This window comes from Cyprinodon tularosa, unplaced genomic scaffold (genome assembly GCF_016077235.1).
Source record: "Cyprinodon tularosa strain WSP-4 unplaced genomic scaffold, ASM1607723v1 ctg132, whole genome shotgun sequence".
NCBI classification, from domain to species: Eukaryota; Metazoa; Chordata; class Actinopteri; order Cyprinodontiformes; family Cyprinodontidae; genus Cyprinodon; species Cyprinodon tularosa.
In genome coordinates this window covers 1,039,588-1,061,215 of record NW_024038137.1, presented here as the reverse complement: position 1 = coordinate 1,061,215, position 21,628 = coordinate 1,039,588, and the positions used below count along the sequence as shown (strand labels likewise).

Sequence of the window (21,628 nt, the reverse complement as noted above, 5' to 3'; positions counted from 1 at the left end):
GAGGGGATCCCTCAGGCACGTAAAAGTTGCCTAATTCCGTCATTTTCCACCAATGTGTCACTGGCCCTCCCAAAAAACTCACATCTTTGTCAGTGAAGCTGACCATCTACTGATCTTCATGGTGCCCATCTACATTAAGATCCAAAATTCTGAGATTAAAGTCAGAATTCTGACTTTTTTCCCTTATAAAACTGAAATAAAATGTAAAAATCAGTTAACTTTTTTCCCCAGTGGCCCTAATCCTCTTCCGTAATCACCCCTAACTCCAATACACCAATTAAATTACAAGCCAAAGATATTATCTTACACTATACTAATAATGATAGGAAAATGCAACTCTTGGTTAACTTGGTTATTCTAATTGCAAAATTCCACATACACAAAACCAAATATTCCAAAGGTCGACCTTTCTTCCCTGTGTTTGAAAATGATAAAAAAAAAATTACTTCAATTATACCCAAAGAATAAGCAATAAAAAATGTATACACACTGTTAACGTAATTCGGGAAATATTTGGAGAAATGTAATATATCATGCCTCCCTTTTTTTTAAATTTATTTTTATTTATGTTGTTGTTGTTTAAATCTCTTCTGTTATTTATTTAAGCTATAGTATGTCATATCTTAATTCTAATTGTACTCCATCATCAAACACTTATTTTGGAGATGCCATCCTATATCTTGTGATATTTTTTGTCAATGTTTTGTAATGTGCAACTTTTCAATAAAGTTTTGGGGGAAAAAATGGCGATCACCAGTTAGAGCAACTACCTAGCAAATAAATGTTCATCTGATGGTTTACAAAATAAATATAACCTATGTATCACGTATAAAATGTCTTTATAAATGCATAGCAGATCTATCAATAGCCATAATTACATGCAATATTGCCGATAAGTGTAGTTAAAACTCCAGTTTGTTGTGTCTTAAATTCATATATTATTTCAGCATCATTTGCCAAGTTTTTCCATGTTTTCTTTTAGGGCCCATAACATAATACAAACTGAAAATTGCCCACTAGAAATTTGATTTTGGTCAACAGACAATATATATATTTAACCTTCTGTTGATAAGTGGAATGTTAAATAAATGTACAATGTGCTTAAATACATGACTTAAATGATTGAATATGGGTAGATATATTTAAATAATTTTGTTAAAAAATCTGTATTTATTAAAATATTTAAGAGGGTATTATGAATATTTGTCTATATCTTTCATGGGTTTCCAATTTTATTGGAATATTCACCATTTATAATGGTAAATTGTCAAAATAACAGCTTCAGAGAACACACGCTTCCCCATATATGGTCCCTCAGCCTGTAGCTCTTTAACAACTTAAGGGATCATACCTTGCCTTTTATGAAAACTGTTAGAGTAAACATCTGGTGAAGGAAGGAGCTGTTATCCAAAAGTAAAGCTTTGATTATAATCAGATGTATCACTTGACTGCTGTTGTAGAGAAAAGGATGTTTCCATCCAAAGATCCTTTATGCAATAACTTGATTAAATAAAGAAAAAAATATTTTTTGGGGGCTGTTTTGGATCAGTAGTACTGCAGAAGAACATGTATATAGCCCTCGTCAGACGGACATATTTTTTGCCTATTCCACTTTTGGCACAATTGTTAAAGATGTCGATATCAAGAGTTGCTGCTGATATCTCTGTTGAATTTTGGTCTGGACTTCAACTAGGCCATAATAACCCGTGCTTTAATCAATACATTCCATCAAGCTCTGAATGAATGTATAGGATTGTTATACTGCGGGAAAAAGAAACTCGTCTGCATTCTGATTTGTTACCAGCTTCTATGTTTCTGCTGATGGATTATCACAGGATCATGCTGCCACCATGGTGTGTTCAGGGGAATGCAGATTAAACTCAATGTCACAAATAGCACTGTAAATCTGTTGACATTTATTTTGATCTATTCTGACCTTGGCCAAGTGTTTACTATGCCAGTGGATTAAAAAAGAAATAATTTGTGCCATTATACATGGCAAAAAATGTTACAAAGTATTCCACCTGAGCTGTAGATTATTTAAGTTAGACCTCATTCCTGCTGTCCTTTTCCCGTCTGTCATTTTAGGTAGAAAACCATGTCTTAATATTTTTTTCCATAATGTGCATTTTGTCTCTCTCTGCATTTTACTAACATTATTTTAGCAGTTTTAAATTTTGAAATCTCTTGCTAGTTCATTCAGAGGTAAAATACTAAAAGAATAAACACCATAATTTCTAAAAGTCTGGCTAAATAGTGGATTGCATAAATTTTCCCTCAAGAAAACAGAATAATAGATAGGAAAATAAAACTGTAAAAATCTTACACATTTTTTCACAGCTTCAACATGAACGTTTTTATTTTAACAATAACACAAATATCTTGAATCATCTTGGATATAAAATGAAACATACAAACTGCTCATGATTATTTCCCCCATTTCAGAGAAAAGACCCACAAATGAGAAATTTGCATTTTAAAATTTTCACCAAAAGGTACATCTGACTCAGGGATTACAAGCAAGGTATTAATTCAACTGTGCCAGCATACAACAACAAAAGCCGATGATAAAAATCATGTTAAATTAATTAATTATGAACTGAATGATACTTCCTATGAGATCTGAGGCTAGAAAATACATAATTTACAATTCTTAATTCCCATGTCTTCATCATGTAGACTTGGTCCATTTCACATGGAGGTTTGGCTATGCTGAGCAACATCTTCTATAAATTACATAAAAGTCATTCAGAGAGGATGTATAACATATTTACATGAAGAGTCCGTTTTGCAATAAACTAAAGATGTGAAGCTCAACAAGAAATTTAAAAGAAAATATTTAAATAAAAAGAAAATTAAAACAAATGCAATGAGCATGGACTGATGTGTCCCACAGTACAATTAAATAAAATCTGCTTAAATAAAGTAGTGATAAGGGTTTCTTGATAATAATAAAAAATGTTAGTAAAGATGATGGATGTAGTATTTTGTATCTCAGGCTTTTTTAAATAATGAAATAAAAAAATCATTCAGTCACTGTTGCTGTAAACGTAACAAAAAAATCGAGAAAATGTTTTGTTCCAGACAAACTTACTACTATTTTTTTTTATTTCAGACCTGTATCAACAACAAAGTATTTTATCCTACGGTCCTTTTAAAAACCAATGGCACTTTTTAAAGAGTTAGTCCTCCAAAAGTTCAGAATCTTTATTTCCCCAAAAGGTTTCTTGTGTGGTTGGAAAGCTGTCATGCCCTCACAGCGAAGGAAGGTTTTTTTCCTCCTAAACGACTGCGTGTTCCTATAAATACTGAGGTAAAAGATGAAGGATGCTGAGCTGGTAGACGTCAGGCTGGCTTCTGCCTGAAGTCTGTGATGGCCTTCCATAGTTTACACAAAACTCCACCTCTGTTGCAATGACAAAAGAGAAAAGGCAGTTAGCTCAAAGGTAAATATGGTCAGTTTTCCACTATCATATGTTTATTTAGAGCGAAACCGTTTTGATAATGCACTTGATGAACATCTATTTTAATCATTCATTTGAGATTCAAAGAGTATGAAACATCTTTAAGATTGAGTACAAACGTAATTCATAGTCTGATTTGAAATCTTGTGTGAATGGGGGCGAAATCGGACAATAGACACCTGGATGGACACTTGGTCAAGTACCAGGACATGTTGCTAAATTGCTTACCGATATGTTTGTATGACTACACAATCCAACAGTACTATTAAAATTCAGCAAATGCTGATTAGTAATAATAAACCCAATCAGTGCAAAAAATTAAAATGAGGAAGCTATTATAATTAATATACATAAATTATTTAGAAGTTTAACTCATTACTATATTACGGAAGAGGATTAGGGCCACTGAAAAAAAAAACAAAGTTAACAATTTTTTTTTATTTTATTTCAGTATAGTATGGGAAAAAAGTCAGAATTCTGACTTTAATCTCAGAATTCTGACTTTTTTCTCAGAATTCTGACTTTTTTCCCAGAATTCTGACTTTTTTTATTGTCAGAATTCAGAATTCTGAGATTAAAGTCAGAATTCTGAGATTAAAGTCAGAATTCTGAGAAAAAAGTCAGAATTCTGAGATTAAAGTCAGAATTCTGAGAAAAAAGTCAGAATTCTGAGAAAAAAGTCAGAATTCTGACTTTTTTCCCCATGTTAAACTGAAATAAAATTTAAAAATCTGTTAACTTTTTTTTTTTCAGCGGCCCTCTTCCGTACTAAATTAATCAATAACTTCCATGCATAAGATGGTGAGAATTGGGGGGAAAGTATATGGCAGACAAGGCAGTTTCTTTTTATGCCAAACTGCTGCTTCCAATCTGTCCATTATATTATTCTGAAGAACATTCCAGCAAAACTAAAAGGCACATCATAAAACAATGAAAATATTTATTTGTAACTGAAATATAAATTCCACCAGAGGGCGTTACTCACTTTGCAAACAACAGCCTTAAAGGAAAGTTCCCCTATGGATTGTTTAAAAAAGCGATCAAGTAATATTGAAACATTTTTTAAGCCTGCTAATCAGTATATGGAAATGAAAGGTTAATACCCAAGATTTTGTCATGTCTCAACTACAAACTTCTATGCAATTATTTGGGATTTTATACAACATTCCTTCACCAAGTAGGTTATGCCTTTAAAGTAAAGGAAAAAGAAGCATTAGTTTTAAAATATTTTAGAAATACATATCTGAATGTGGGTTTGCAAACCTCCTTTTACTATAAAACCCCTAAATTAAGGCTTATGCAACAAGTTGCTTTCAGAAGTCCCCTATTTATTAGACTCAACTAGCATGTAAATCATTTTAAGTAGCGTTGGAGACCTCATGGTGCACCAGTCAACCAATCAACTAAATTATGGGAAGAGTGGAAGTATAATTGACAGGCCATAAAAGAAGGACATTAACCATTAAGCCATCTAATAGATGCATAGTAACTCTGGAGGAGCAACAGAGATATGCTGCTCAGCTTGGAAATTCTGTTGGAAAGATGACTATTAGTTATGCACTCCACAAATAGGCCCCCTTTTGAAAGAGTGGTTTATATTTGTGAACTATACCTATGTAGGGGACTATCAGAAGAAGCCTGCATACAAAATTGCAGCTGCAAACAAGCACAGTTTATCACCTGAACAGCCCCAGGGACAGAGAAACATAGTGATGGCAGCGTAATGCTGTGGGGTTTTTGTTCTTCAGCTATTGACAACAGGTATGTGTTTTCTTTTTCTCTTCCCTTAGGTACTGCATATGTTTAAACACTGAAGTTTGCTTTTGTAATATGATAACATCTGGTACAACTTTTGTGGGATGGAAAGTTTTTTAATTGCAGAAAAATAAAACCCGTTTATTTGATCTTTGACAGCCATCAGATTTAGAGTCCTTTTCACAGCAAAACACCAGGGGTTCTAGGGCATTTCCTGACCCAGTTAGAGCCGATAAGCTAAATTCACAAAAAATACTGTGTAGTTCTTCCATAATAATAAATAAAAATCATGGACTGTTAGTCTTCTAGTGCTCATGATGGCCTACTAAAGTACAAAGTTATGCTGTGCAAACAGTTAAACAGCCCAATATAGGGTGGCAGCAAGCAGCTGTCACAGCTTTACTTCTGTATTCCTGTACAGAGTGGAACAGATGTAACTGTTAGCCTGCATTTCTGTGACTTAAAACGGAACACAGAAGTGAAACTGTGAAGCAGATGTTAGTACATATGTTAATGAGTGAATTTTCTTTTACAACCTCAGTCTTAAACTCTTCAGGTCGTCTCTTGTCACATAATGAAGGATGTCATTTAAAGTATACTCCTCGTTCAGTATCTACAGAGAAAAGCAAAGAAATAACAGTTTATTTCCCTTCTGTTCCTGTGGACATGTAATAAAAAAAGTCTTTGATCTGAATATGGAAACACAACCCACCCTGTCGACAGCGTCTTGGTCAGCACCAGACAGCCTCAGCCAGCTGGTAAGCTTGGGGTCTTCATGTCTCTCAGAAGTTTCCCTTCTCTGCCCCTGAAGGTCCTCTGAAGCTGGAGAGGGTTCTAAAGCAGAAAATTATTGTTTTTTTAATTTAATCCAATATTAATAATATTTTTGAAATCAGATCTCCCAATCAGAGAACCTGTAGCATGTTTGAGTCTTACAAATCTCAAACCATTTCAGTTTCCTAAATCATTCAGAAATACTTTATTGATTCCAAAGTGAAATTAAAAGTTGTAGGAACTATTAATTTCAAACGATTTGTTGTATATGTTGACAGCTGTGTGCAGGAAGGATCCTCTGTAGGGTCTATCGTGCAGACATTTTCTGATTTGACGTAGAAAACAAATCCTGCGAAGTTTTTCATTGAACTTTTAAAAGTCATGCTAACTTTAGAAATAGTTTCAGATCCAAGGCCTGGGATCAGGCTGAGTTAGCCTGATAAACCAGATAAAATGTGAGATTAAATATGTAATTTAGTCTGGCCCTGATAAATGAGACATCGGAAGATTGTTGATGAGAACAACCCGTTGTTTTCCACACTGCTGTCTGTGCCTATTGGTCAACGCTCTGACCAATGAGCGCAACTGACTGTGACGTAGTGAGCGCGACAGAAAGCTGGTGGGGGAGTGTAAACATAGAGCCTGTCGGTAAAACGGTGAATACATCCTTCTTAAAAATGAAGAGAGCCTCTTCCTGCTCAAGTTTCAAGGAAAACCCCAAGTCTAATCCTTCCAAAACTGATTCCAAAGCTGAGTCAAACGAGAACTGATCAATAGTTGTTGCCATCTTCCCTCTTTGTGCTTTCTCCAGCGTCGCGCAGCTTTGTTGTCACGCCCTCAAAACCCCGCCCACTTTGCATCCAAAAATTCAAAACACATCTCTGGGTTGTGATTGGCCCCCCAGTTCTAGGGCCTGCGGCATTGATCGACACTAGACCACTCACATGCAAAAATGATTTTGGCGGGTGGGGCTAGTTTCCTAGGCTAAGGCTGAGTGTCTCTTTGCAACAAAATTGAATATGGGTAAAGAATCTGAAAATAGTTGGCGTGAATGAGGCACACGGATTAACACACTGAAAATACACAGAAAAAAATTTGAAATATGGCTTATTTCCTGTTGGAATCTGAAGTCTCCCAATTTGCACCAGCAGAAGGTGATAAAGAAGACATCATAGTGTGTGCTGCTCATGTATTGATGTGCACAAAGTGTCTGGTGTGATACTTCACACCTATTTATTCACACATTTCTGTTTTTATGGAACATTTGAATTTTATCCCATTGGTGACCAAAGTCCTACTTTAAGTTTGCATTCATGGAGATTAAGTATGTAAGTTTAATCAAAATGCAGACCTGCTGACTCAGATCGCATCCTCAACAGCTTGATCTCCTGCTCCCTTTCCTCCAGTACTTGTTGCAGGATAGCCTGATACTCCCTCTCCTTGTGCAACAGCTCCTCGAGCAACCTGCAATCAACCCAGGAAATAAAAACACTGGAGCTTTATTTTGCAACACAAAGAAGCTGGACAGATCAAATGCTCATGGCTAGAACCCTGCTGTAGGGATGTCTGCTCCAACCTGTTGGTCTCCAGCTTCATCCTGCCCAGCTCCATGCTCACAGAGCGCTGTGCGTTGTGGGACTCGTGGGAGACGGTGGAGCTGAGCGTGCTGACTCCTGATGTGGCCACGGTGTCGTCGTGGATGACGGCGGCGGGTGGGCGGCTCTGTTGGGTGGAGTTCCTGCCCGGGTCCACATCGTCGTCGAAGTCGTCCTGATCGGCCGGGTCGCTTTCTGAGGCCAGGCTGAAGTGAGGCCGTAGCTCTGTGACACAAAATTCATTGTTTGTAACACATGGTGGTTTGATGGGCTTAACCGGCTTCGTTTAACTAAAATGACCAGGCGTGAATATGAAACTACAAATTTTAACACAAAAGTATTCAGCCCCCCCTGCCCTGGATTTTACTTAAGGATTAACAAATTAAAGAATTTAAAAATGCAAATGTGACCCACACATTTTAGCATTATATTTGTAAAGAAAACTTGATTTTCATAGACTTGATGTCTTTAAGTCTAGGAACTAAATGTTTCAGTCAGTTTCAGCATATTTTATAATGCTGATTATTTTAGAAGATTAAGATATTTTAGAAACGTTTAACTGGTAAAAAAAAACAACCCAGATAAATAAGCCTTAATAGAGCAGCTTAGAAACATGATTAAGAATTTATCCTGGTATGCTAAAAAGGCAGAGGCTTTGAGTAGCAGAGATAAGAAAAAGTTCACCGCAAAGTGAAACTAAAAAATGATGCTGTCAAAAAGGTAATTGGCAATGTCTTAACTTTATATATGAGAAAAGATCCAGAATATCTGCACAAAATGTTCAGGTTTTAAAGAATCGCTGCTTGAAAAATAAAACCTTAACTTCAGAAAAAACCTACATGTAATTCACCAGAAGCAGAAATGATGTCTCTAAAGTCAAACTTATTTACAGCGGCTTTTTCCTCTAACAGTTCTTAGTAGTTTTGGACATAGTACCTGAGTTTTTCAGGAACAAAATGAAGCTGTTTGTGTCTTTATTTTTTATAGCCCCTTTAACAACAGAGAAGTAATTTGGTTTCCAGTAAGTATATTCGGTTATGTGACTTTAAATCATATCTACCAACACAACCTCACTATGAGATGTTGGAGTTAGATCAGATGAAATTCCTAAATTCAATAAACATTCACATTTCAATCTTAACAAGTCATTTTATAACAATTTTTCTACTTAATTAATGCAAATAAAAGGAATAAAAAACTGATATGCAGTGTTCCCCAGCCTTTTTTAACTTGGGTACATTTTACCATGAGTTCCCCTCTCAGTCAAAAGCATTGATGATTGTACAATAACTGAAATAAATATTGAATTTTAGCATTTAATCTTTATAATTCTATTCTTTCCATCTCAAATTAAAAAAACAACATGAAGAAGTTAGTAAGGTATATAAATATATACAAAATAAAATCCTAATATAAACCTGTATTTATAAAACAGTAGTTCCTCTAAATAACTGCCCTATAATCACATTTAAACTTGATGAATAGGGCACAAAATCCATAGCAAAAATTAAAGTCAGAATGACGTAATTATTTTTACTTTGTTTACATTAAAACACCAAAGCTTGCTCTGATGAGCTCTGATAGGTCAGGTGAGGGAAAACAGCTGATACCAGGCTGTTCTCTACATTCAGGCTGTTCCTCAGCTTGGCTTTGATTTTTGTCTTAACTGAAGGTGAACTCAAACATATAAGAAAAATGTACTTTTTAATTGATAAAAGTTTTTTTGTTTTTTTTTCAATTGTGTCCTCAGAAAGCAAAACAGATCCCAGCCCTATTTTATTACCTGATAAATAAAATACTTCCATGTACCACTTGCAATGCACTCGTGGACCACTAGGGGTACACATACCCCCGGTTTGGCATCAAGTATGAAATTATTACATACATTTTAGTAAATGATAAGAGTTTTTAATTAAGATCATTTTCATTTGAATGTGCTTTACTGGAGACATCCCTGTTTGTCAAAGAACACTACTGCCACCTACAGGTTTGTGACGTCACTGTGTGGTATCGGCTGTTGAACAAGTCCCAGGGCTGTATCTGGTGTTTGTCATAATGCGCTATTATCCATGATGATGACGACCAGTGCACTATGCGAAGCAGAGAGTAACGGATTAATTGCGTGTTTTTTCTCTATCCTGCAGTTCGAATCCTCCCTCTTTAAATTCGCAATCCTACGATGAACCCCTCCGTGGAGGATCCTGAATCGGAAAGGTGAAATAACTTTTTTTTTTTTTTTTCACTTTTACCCAGTGCATTACAACATCCAACTGCCATGTATGTGGGCATTGTCAGTTTAACTACATATCGTGAATTTCAATGTTGAAGTCCTCTGGATATCTTAAATAATTGTTGTTGATTGAAGATGTGTCAAGTGGTTCCCATTGATTTTGCGGGGAGAATGGCGTTAGGCTTACCGCACAGTGACGTCACTACCGGAAGATGTCAGGAGTAAGGTGTTACTATATTTGGGCAAAAATGGCCGCTCCCATATTCAGCGATCGCGGCAAAACATAAAGTGATACTGATTAACGCTAAATCCATTAAATCACCACAAGCGTATTAGTTTTAGAAATAAATAACCCAGTGGTTATTCCTTGCTGACCGGACTTTTTCTTTACGCCACGCTTCGTTTAGAATGAAAAGTGGGAGCAGAAATTAGCAAAAACTGACCGGAGCCCTTTACGATGGTCTTATTGAATGCCGTTAACAACATATTTACTTCTTTTCATATCACACTGAATGAGTTAATTCTGTAAATTACATTTAAGCACAGCCTTTAAATTTTTTTCCAGCCACTTATAACGGGTTAATTCAAGTATTACTGAATTGTAAAATACTATAACTGTTGAAATTGCTGAAAAGTATTTCTGATGTTTGACAAATGTTTTTTTTTTTTTTTTACTTTTAGAACACAGGCTCATTTACAGCAGATGGATCTTTACACAGGTTTACAAAATAGAAAAAGATGATTCAAACCAAATATAGGGCTGGGTATCAATGAGGCATCTTATTTGACTTATTTAAGCTGTGGATGTATCACTCCTAACTTTTAACAAATTATTTATCAAGGTAAAAAGCTATTTCAAAAAGAAAATCATCTCTCCTTACAGTTTTTTTACCTAAATATATTGTCTGAACACAGAGCATTTTATCTTACCCCTTTTTTCTATTTCTACTCCAAGCTCAGCTCTGGGATCACACAGCTCATATCCTGATCACTAAGTTGTGCCCAGGAGCAGCTCGGCTCTAATTGCATTATGGGGGCTCTGTTCGGCACACCAAGGATGTTACCTGGAACCAGGATGGTGATGGCAGTCTGCACAGCCTTTCGGATGATGTTGTCCAGAGCAAACATCCAGTGAGGCTTGATGTTGTGGTTTCGTAGCACTTTGTTCACCTGGGAATTATTTGCACAGTTAGACCACCACCAAAATACATTTGATTTCAAATATACTGTCACCAGTTTTTTATATATCTTCTAATATATTTTGCTCTGATTTTTCATTCAAACTTGAGTCAGCGATGACCAACAGGAGGCGCTACAGCTCCAATGTCGGTCTTTGGTTATGCAATACTCCAGATCAATATGAAAAATACTATTTGCTCATGTTTCGTTTCATCTGCATTTCTAAAAAAGGGGGGGGGGGGTGTATATGAGCCTATTTGCAAAAGATTCAATTACCTCTGGCAGATCCCCTCTTTCACTGAAGCCTTTTTTAAGTGTTCATCTGGTCTCATTGCAGGAGGAAGAGAAAAGAAATAGCTGGCTCTCGAATGCCGCAGGTGTAGAATGCGTGCAATAACACCAACAGGTTGGCAGAAAGGTGAGAGGCACCTCTGCCTTCAAAACGGGGATGGATAATAGGCAGGAAGTCACATAATGAGGCTCAAAATACTGGAGAATACTAGTTTTTAACCCTTAACATTTTGGACTGTAGTGCATATTTTTAAAATGAAAAAATAAGAGATCTGAAGTGTGGCTTTGTTTTTATTAGATAAATATATCCAGAAGAACCAAGTCTCTTCAAAATTCCCCCCGCTACAAAAAAATAAAATAATAAAATCCACCTGTCTGACATATTTGGCTACTATAGCATCCGTTAATCAATGTTACCAAAGATATATCATTGTATTCATTTTCCTTTTTGCATTAAAATAAATTGTGATGTTAGTGCGAGCAGAATCATTTCTGAGGAGACTTACAGCATCCTGGAAGCTGAACAGCACGACCTGCAGCTGACTGATGGCGGTGCTGTCAAAGTCCAGCTCCAGTTTGAGCTGTGACAGCGTGCTGGCGATGATTTTCCTGTCGGCCACGCGGACAAAGTCGGCTAAACTCACAACCAGGGTGGAGATGTGCTGAGGCTTCAGCTTCATTTCCTCAGAGCCCTGGAGGTAAATGCGGGTCATAAAACAGACATTTGTAATTATTTGGGAACTATTGACCCGTCCTTAGCCCTCCGAGGCTTTTGTCCACCACCCACCTGTGTGAGAGCCTCCATTAGGTTGCCTACAACCTTGTCCTGGTCCTCGGTCAGGATGCGGTTCAGCGTAGCTCGCCTCTCGCTGTCCTTCCGCAGCATAAAGAAGCCGGTATCCTTCTCATCAGGAGATGGAGGTGCGCTGTGGTCCTCAAAGTTTTCCACAGGGATGCTGAGAATAAGTTCACATATTATTTACACTCAGATTTCTTATTCTAACAAAATTGCAGGTTGATGATTATCAAGAAAACCGACATTTAAAAAATACCTAAATCTGAGAACCGGCTGTGAGGCTGTTCACTGTAAAAACAGGCCCATTTGTCCAACTGGATTTATTTCCAGACTTTGACTATGGCTGACTAGGCTTTTTTTTTAGTTGCTTACTTTAAACATTTAATGGTGGAGTTGTAATTGTGCCCGACATTATTTTCTACCTTCGTTACCCCAAGTGTGCTGGAGCTTAAACTAACAAACCTTTTGATTCTTAGGAACATTTGTAGTTCCCCATTTTATGGCAAGTCATATAGGTCCTAAAGCAACAAATAAGCCGCAGATAATCAATCTACATCCTCCATGAATTCGCTTTAGGTCACATGACACAGCATGCAAGATTTCCAAAAGGTTCCAGAAAAGAATAAAGCCTTGGGTGTAGAGCTGGGAATATACACTTCAAAACCTATCAGGATATTAGCCGATATTATTATGACAACAATAAAATTGACAGTTAAAAAATACCCATATCTCTTAGCACGTTTTCCCAGGTAACCCTTTTTGGCTGCGACTGCTTATGACAGCAATCAAAGCCCCACAACCACAAATAATACTCTTGAAGAATTTATACTCTAAATATCGTCCTTTTCAGGACACCGGTTGCATAAAGAAAAATGATATATATCACTAAACACCTGGTAGTAACCGCATTTACATCACATTCCTCATATGTGTCAATGCCCCTATGGAAAAAAACATGCAAGTAGTGAAAAAAGTGCAAATAATAGTATTGAAAATTCAGTTTTTAATCATCATTGATTCTAATTTATTGTTTAGATGATAAATCAAAATTCTTAGAATGACTAGAATCTTATTACGATAATGATAAATGACACGTTAAATGTATATTATGAATATTGACCAACTCTCGGGCATCTTTCCAGCCTGTTTCACATTGATAGATGTCAGCAATTTTGTTCCTCATTTGTCCTTGAATTTGTTTGAATCAGAGCAAGTTTATCTTTTGTCTTTTTTTAACAGACCTTTTAGCTACATTTATGCTATCAGGCAGGTTCCATTCAAGTCTTTTGGTTTAGTTTCAGAATGTTTCACGTAGTAAGTGGAACTTGTTTTGTACGAAGGAAACCACATATTCATTTGCTTGAACTAGAAATCTTACGCAACATTTTTTAAGATAAATTATGCCTATAGAACTGATAAGTCCTATTTCTATCAATCTATTTACAGACTTTTGAAGAGTGCTATTATAATTTAAATATATTGTAAAACCAATTTTTTGCTCTAACCCCAGAGACCCTGACAACAGTTTCTATTGAATCTACCTGAGGAAAAGAGGCCTCTGCCCCTTGATGTCTCTCTCACTGTAGCACTTGACGCTAGGCTTGAAGCTGAATGGGTTCGTATTGAGGTCATTGTCTGGAGAGACGGAGCCGTACTCGCTGCTGCTGCTGGTGTCCTCCACCACCACCGGAACCGGCAGGGAGATGCTGCGCAGGTACTCTGAAGAAAAGCAAATCCACGATAATAAAGAGCCTCTGTAATGCTTCCAGAACTACTCACAAAAAAAAATACAAAATCACAAATTCTAATAAAGTCTGTAATACCAGCTGGTATCCTGGATTAAATTGCCACGAAAAGGATACATTTATAGTTGAAGAATAGGGATGAATGAAAGCATTTTGACTTTGCTTAAAGCATCTTGCAGCAGATTAAAACAGTTGTGTTTAACTTATAAGCAGGTTCTAAACGGCACGTGGAAAAAGTTGTTTAAAGTTTATTTTGAGTTCTTGGAAAGAGGGGGTAGTGGAAGAGAGAGCAGGAAAAGAAATGTAAACTGTGGTTAAGGCACTAGGTTTGCTAAGCAGGCAGATGTTCCATGCAGCTGAAGTTCAGGCGACAAAAGTAGACTACTTAGCAGTAATTAGGTCTCACCTGATCCTGTAGATGGAGCTGTGAAGGAAGATGAGAGAAATTAGAGTTTCTGCAGTTTCATGAGAGCGAAACAGAAGTTTATATAAATGATGAACAAGGAACCGTAACATTGACAAACAAGCAGCCTGCAGGGCAGCTTTAAATCAGTTTCCTAATCTCCTACCCTGTTAATTAGGCAAGTTTTTATGTTTGGTTAACTCAATGTTCTTGTATTTAGAAAAGGGTGACCAGATTTTGATTTGCAAAAAAAGAGACACTAGACCATGCAGTGGAACATTTTAATGATACAAATTAAAATGATCCCTTCTCTGAGTCGTTAGAAAGAAAAATAAGTAATTACTCTTACACTTTTACAAGTCAACGAGTACAAAATTAACTGAAAGGATACACAAAATGATAAAAAAAAAATGTACATTAAAGATAAAAAAAATCTAAAGTATTGTTTTTTTTATGTTTGATTCATTTATTAACTGCCTCTGAAGCATTTATAAAAGGTTATTATGAAGGTTATTATAAAATGTTACCAAAATAAGTAATCTTTTTCTTGATTTATAATTGGCTATTCATTTTTCCAGGGAAGATATAAGTAACCTTTCCTTTGCTGCACATCTGTAAAGCTTTCACTTGTACTTTAAAGATCTTGTACACAGCAGGAGCAGAACTACCAGTGCCACCCTGATGTCTAAGAGGAAAGCCACCCATATAGCTGCAGCTCAGGGACAGAAGAAAAACAGCAGAGCGGCTCTCGTGTTCCAGTCAACTTAAGCACAAGCCCACTGGTGCAGTGAAAAATGGAGAAAATCAAACTTTCTCTTTAATAATCTATAAACCATCCCCAGATGCCACAGACAGAGTGTGAAAATGGATGTCTGGGGAAGAGGACATTCAGTCATCCTAATTTTAAGTTGTCTTTGGTTTCAGCTTCCTGTTTTATTTTACATAATCTGCTCTGCTTGATTCACTTCCTTTTTGTCGGCGTTTTCTAGTCTCCAATTGGTTTTGGGTCACTTATATTTATGTTATACCTTGGTATTCTTTATTGTGTTATTTATATGATAATCATTACAATTACTTTTTTCAGAAACTGGAATCTGATCAAATTTGAGGGTGAAAGTCAGCTACATAATTCTGATTGGTTGGTGCAACATTAGTTCTAGACACATTTCCTACTATGTAATCTTATAACTAACTGCCTGCAGGACCTTAATATAAACCACTTTATTAATATGCCAACAAACTGCATCCAAAAAAATCTATTTTAAACGCTTTAGCTAGACAGAATTTGGATGGGTGCATCTACCTGCAAGGCCAGTCCTGCTCTTTTTCCTTCGGCTGGTGACGGTGAGGAACTCGTCGGTGAGCAGGTCGACGGCAGTGGAGCGGCGATCAGGGTCAGGCTCGAAGCAACGCAGGATGAAAGCTTTGGCCTCCGGTGACATTGTGTCTGGGATTTCTGGGTGGATCTTAAACATGCCGACCTGCAAAACAAGGTCACAAAATCTGATCCTGTATGTGAATGATTAGGAAATTGGACGTGCTATCTTATGGTAGTAAATTATTTCAAAAACGCTTCAGGCAAGACCAAGACCTTATAGACAAGTCCAAGACTTTACAAGGTCTTGTCTCGGTACTCCTTGGTTTCAGTTGGTGTGGTCTTGAATACGATACTATAATTTAGGATAAGACAAAGATTTCTCTCCCTTGTTGCATTCACAAGAATGACCTGAAAGCAGATCAGAGCTCTTTTGTTGTTTATGTTCTTTTACAAAAAAAAAAAACATAAGGCACCGCTGCTGAGAAACCAGTGTTTTGAACATGTGTCTAAATACAACGGCTTTTTTTCTCCTTATTAGGTACAGTAATCATACAGCATGCCTCTATTACAGATCCACACTCCTTTAATAGAGTCCCATCAGATGGAAAATTCCACAGTGGGAGCTTTTACATGACCACTATAATGTTTTCCAGACATCCAGCTACTCTTTTAAAGTCCTTAATGGGCCTCTCTTGGTTAGAAAAAAAAAAATGCTGGAGAGGTTTAACTTTCCAACCACAGCATATAGTATAGAGAGAGATAAATCAAACAAAAGAAAAGTGCATGTCAGCTTGTCAGAGCTGCTCCCACCAGGCCACACGTCTGTTTGTGTTCAAACAAACGATCCTGCGAGGACGTTGCTGTTGAAGTTCCTGCTGAGCTCGATCATGTTGCAGCCCTACAGGTGGTGACGCAGCGCAGGTGCAAAATACACAACTCTCCAGTTGGTTTTCATTAAAACAGTGTGTGAGATGCAAGAGTCTTTGGTTACTAATTAATTCACTTTCCTATCAGCTCCAACAATATTCTTTAGAAGGCTTTTCTTATTTGTCTGGGGTTTAAACACAAACTTTCGCAAAAAAACACGCCTCAAAGACCAAACCTGCCTTTCCTAGACAACATGAAGCCTCAACATTTCCATGGTATTTGTATGTGTTAATAAAACATTTAACAGATTGGCAGTGATGGGACTAACGGCGTTGAAAGTAACGGCGTCACTAACGTCGTTACCTTGTTTTAGTAGCGAGTAATCTAACTAATTACTTTGACTGTAACTATAACGCAGTTACCATTGCAGACACTCCGTTACTGCGCGTTACTCAGGTCGCACAATGAACCTTTTTTCATGATAGGACTCGTGCGCGTCTTGTCACTAGAGAGGGGAGGAGGAGAATGGCTGATGTATAGTGAGATTCCGTCTGTCAGTTGGATAGGTGGGAGTTTCTGCTGGCGGGTGTTAACGTACAGCACACACAGAGAGATGGAGGGTGAGGAGGACTCCAGCAGCAAAACAGCGTTTTCCAGAAGTAAATACCGGTGTTACGTCGAGCTGCGTTTCCCCATCACATACGGTTTCCCCTGCATCTCCGCACAGCGCAGGCGGCACGATTCACCGCGCAAGCGACAGGAAATGCGCATGCTCGCTAAAGGCGCGCAACAGTCGCCCTGTGCTCGCGCCACAGGGGAACTATGGAGAGCGTGAACGATCAAATGATCGCCTATATGGAGAAAGGGAGAAATCTGGATGGATGGATGGATGGATGGATGGATGGATGGATGAATGGATGGATACTCTGCCTTTTCAACCTACTGTATTTTTTATTTTAAACATTATTTGATGGCCTTTGTGGCAGGGATGGAGAGCCATATTTTATGTCACATACAGAGTATACATCTAGATAGATAGATGGATAGATAGATGTTGCAGTATCTATAACAACCCAAACACACAGGATTTCAGAATTAGACATCCCCAGTTATTAATTTCATATACTCACCAGATCTGAATGTCCTGTTATAAAACTTCACATCGCGTTCCCCCCTGATGTCATTTACGTTGAGTTGCAATAAATGCTAAACTGTCTGCAGGTTCTTGTCTTTGTCGTCCGCTCTATTCAGCTGGCTTTGGAAACACACAGCGAGAAGGTGGGGGCTGGGTGGTGAGGGTTACAGGGGGCGAGAAACGCAAAAGTAACGCAATAGTTACTTTTACTAGTAACTAGTTACTTTTATTGTGGAGTAACTCAGTTAGTAACTCGGTTACTTTTTGGGAGAAGTAACTAGTAACTATAACTAATTACTTTTTCAAAGTAACGTGCCGAACACTGCAGATTGGCACTTGCATGCATCTGGATACTGAACAGAAAGAGAGATCTGACCCAACATGATTCTCTTCCTGGTATCTCAGTGGATTTCTGGTCTTTTGCAGTGGTGTCAAACAAAGAAGGAGAGTGTTTGAGGTTTTGCTTTAAAAAATTATTTATCTTTATTCAGATATATGTTAAAAAATGTCCTAGTAAAAATTGTAAATAGAAATTAGGAATAAGAGATTTTATAAGAACAGACTAAGTAGGATAAATTAGGAAATTTTTTAAACATATCTGTCAATAAATGTACATTTACTGTATTTATCTGTATGCATCAGCTTGCATTTCTCTTTGTGGCAGAAACGCCAAGATACAACAAAAACCTCTATTCTATTCTATTTTATTTGCATATGATTCCTTCTATTTTAATCCACATTCACAACATATCCAATCAAGAGCTCAAAAAGCAATGACATCATACCCTGTGCTTTCTAGCAAATTTCAGAAAAAGATCATATTAACTATATCTAGTATTTAGCAAATAGAAATATTAACTGTAATTCCATCTGACATTAAGTTTAATCTAGTTAAGTTGTGTCTTGTCATGAAGTGTAAGTTAATACCGGGTATCAACTGTATAATATTTTAATTCATCTTTTTATCTTAACTTTTACCGCTAGATTTACACTTTTCAGATTTGCTGTCTGATGGGCTCTTTTCAGCTTTACACGCCGAGAGCCGGTCATAATCATCTGGCTTCCTCTCGGTTTATGTCAACCCTTCTCAGGTGGCGCAGTGTGTGATTTTCCTTGGACGTGAAACAATAGGAGCTTTTAGCCTGCTCTGACAGGCTGGAAACCTAGTATTTCAATTTTATTGTGGATGATTTATAAATCAGGACAGACAGGTTGAACTGGTTTCAGGAGCTGCTGTATTAAATCAAGTATAACAACATAAAGACGCTGATGCAATCTTGGCAAAATGCAACAAAGAAGAAAAGGGATTGCATGAAGTAGACACATAAAAACTAGAGGGAACAGTGCTGCTAAGATCTCACCTTGAACATGGCAGCTTGTGGTTCTCCAAGTTCATAGAATGGTGGTTTACCAGTTGCCATCTCTATGATGGTGCAGCCTAAGGACCAGATGTCCGCTGGTTTGCCGTATCCTCTGGGACCTTTGTCTATAATTTCAGGAGCCATGTACTGCAATGTACCTAAAGAATAAAACAATACACAAAGGATAAAGTCTTTCTCTGTTTTGTTGTTTTTGGCTCACATTGCAAAGCACTATATGTAACAGGAAACTAAAGCTCACATGGGCCTAAACACACCAACCCCATTGTGAAACATGGTGGTGGCAGCATCAACCTGATGATATCTGATCATAGATTATTGTAACTGGATGCGAAAAAAATAATCCCTTAACATTTAGCCAGAGCTACACTAGCATGGTAAAGAAATAACAATTCTGTCTCAGAAGCCTCCACTAAGTCAAGCACTTAATTCAATAAAACAAAATGCCTGTAACAAGACTTGAAAATCAAGAATTAAATTTGGAGATGTTACACCTCTAATTTGTAATAAGAACAACAAGAACAAAAAAAAAAAAAAAAGCAATTTTGCAAAAAAAAAAAAAAATGGACAAAATGTGTATATTTTCTATAGAGAAAAGCTGGCAGACATATATCCTAGAAGGCTGGTAGTTGTATTCTAGTCTAACATCACACTTTTAACTTTTTTGTAAAAAGATTTTTAAGTAGCAGGTAAATATTTCCTTCTGCTTTACTATTCTGAAATACATATTAGTAGAGATCAATAGATAGAGGATTTTTTAAGGTTGATGCCGATCATATTGCCATCAGTCTAATTGATTCCTGATGGATTCTGCTGATTTCTGGGGGGTGATTTTGGAAGTAGTTATTACTTTTTTTATTCTTCATTTAGATTACAAATATGACACAATGATAACCCATGTTACACTAGAGTCAATTTTAACAAAAAATTAAATCCATACTTACTAATTAAACCAAAAAAAATTACGAATGGATAGCAAAATAAAGTAGGGGCAATGCATACACTTCCCATGATCTTAAAGGAATCAAAAGACAAACAGAGTACAAAGTGTTTCTGACTCTGTGAGAAAAGTCATCATCACTGCATGAAAGTGCTGATGTTAAAGCCCAAAATAACTTGCATTAGAGATAATTACAAGTGAACTCAAATGTAAAGTATTAACAATACCTGAAAGTCTCCATTCAGGCTACAGAGGGGTTAGGTTAGGGCCTTAAGTAACAGCTAAGAGTCTCAGTGTTGCTCTTTAATCCTGAATCTAAAGACAGACTCCCTCTTCTTAACTGAAAAAGACTCCTTTGTTCTATAAATAACCTGCGAGGTGATTATTTGCTCTATTTAGAAGCTTGTGCATTCAGCTAAAAAAAGAAGCTGACGCATTTCTAGAAGGCGTGGGCTGCAACATCAAGGAGAAGCCCAGTTTACTAAAAGAGCCGCACCTTTCAGGGCGAGTCTGTCTGCTCCAGCCAGCAGTCAGATGGCCTAATTCATGAGGTCAAACTGAGCCACACTTGGCAGCTTTTGTGTTGACACAATCCTACTGGATCTGACCACAGACTCTTGCCCAGTGTCTTCAAATAGAAACAGACAACTATTTTAAGGACATCCTTTGCTGTTCAATTAAGGCAAACAGGATTAACTCTTTGAAAGAGGGACAGACAGAGGAGCTGTTTTTAAAGGGATACATGATGCTTGGTTATATTTATTGCAACAGATTAACACAGTTTTTCTATTTTGGGAGACAGGGAGGAATCTCAGCTTGGGAGGATGCTTGTTTAAACAGGCAGAAGGGAAGTGGGTCAGTACCTGTGAATGTTTCAGTGCAGGGGTTGATTCCAGCTAGCCTTTTGGATGTGCCAAAATCTGATATCTTCAGTACGCCACTGTAGGTGTTAATTAGGACATTATCCCCCTAAGAACAAAAGAAAAACATCAGTAAATAAAACAAGCTCATCTACAAAAAAAAAAAAAAAAAGAATCCTTTTTTTTTGGAGGGAAGACCACCCTGGTATTCATTCTTCTACATTCTAATTTGTCACAGTTCCACTTATTTTAAATGTTTAAATTATTGCTTTGATTGAAAAGTTTAGGAAATAGCTACTTTCTTTTAGCCATTTTTATTTAAAGATCAACACACCACTGCCTTCCTCATATAGCATTTTCTGGTCTTTCCATTTTGAACAGCAGGCAAGAGAGGCAGGGTTCCGTGTCACATGATATTAATATCCCTGGTTCAGAGGGAGTTATTGAATAAATAATAAATAAATTAGATAGATCTTATAGTCGCCTTAAAAAAGTTTAAAAAGCCACATATGCAGTATGACTCTTATAGGAACTGTTTGGGGCATTCTAATAAAAAAATAATGACTCATTAATGTGGGACTTTTTTTCTCTTTAAATACCAAGAGGAAAAATAAAGTTGAAATAACACACATGCACTTTGTATTTTTTCTCCTCAGCTTTATTCTCTTAAACCATTTCTTGAAGATATAACCTTTAACAACTTATACAGTTGCTCATTTTATCCCAAATACTTAACAAAGGTTAAAAGAAAGAGGCACATAAAGATTTTTGCTCCTTTTAAGACAACAGAAAATATTTCTTGCTACACCTGTTAATCTTTCTTGTTACACCTGTTACATTTCTTTACCAGCAGATTTAAAATATTTTTAAATAAATGATGGCTTTATATATTTATAT

At 36.9% G+C, this 21,628-nt stretch overlaps 1 protein-coding gene across 1 annotated transcript in view; it reads right to left on the bottom strand.

The window, feature by feature from the left end:
- Positions 1 to 3,099: 3,099 nt before the first annotated feature.
- Positions 3,100 to 21,628, bottom strand: part of map3k5 (mitogen-activated protein kinase kinase kinase 5) — a 91,644-nt gene continuing 73,115 nt past the window's right edge. The window contains exons 18-30 of the mRNA XM_038277542.1: positions 20,735 to 20,840; positions 18,914 to 19,071; positions 15,536 to 15,713; positions 14,236 to 14,253; positions 13,626 to 13,803; positions 12,076 to 12,244; positions 11,795 to 11,980; positions 10,883 to 10,988; positions 7,570 to 7,813; positions 7,345 to 7,457; positions 5,932 to 6,053; positions 5,756 to 5,832; positions 3,100 to 3,406 (exon numbers count right to left, since the gene is read on the bottom strand). Coding sequence (XP_038133470.1) covers positions 3,346 to 3,406; positions 5,756 to 5,832; positions 5,932 to 6,053; positions 7,345 to 7,457; positions 7,570 to 7,813; positions 10,883 to 10,988; positions 11,795 to 11,980; positions 12,076 to 12,244; positions 13,626 to 13,803; positions 14,236 to 14,253; positions 15,536 to 15,713; positions 18,914 to 19,071; positions 20,735 to 20,840 — 1,716 coding nt within the window. The 3' untranslated portion in view covers positions 3,100 to 3,345. The remainder of the gene's footprint in view (positions 3,407 to 5,755; positions 5,833 to 5,931; positions 6,054 to 7,344; positions 7,458 to 7,569; positions 7,814 to 10,882; positions 10,989 to 11,794; positions 11,981 to 12,075; positions 12,245 to 13,625; positions 13,804 to 14,235; positions 14,254 to 15,535; positions 15,714 to 18,913; positions 19,072 to 20,734; positions 20,841 to 21,628) is intronic.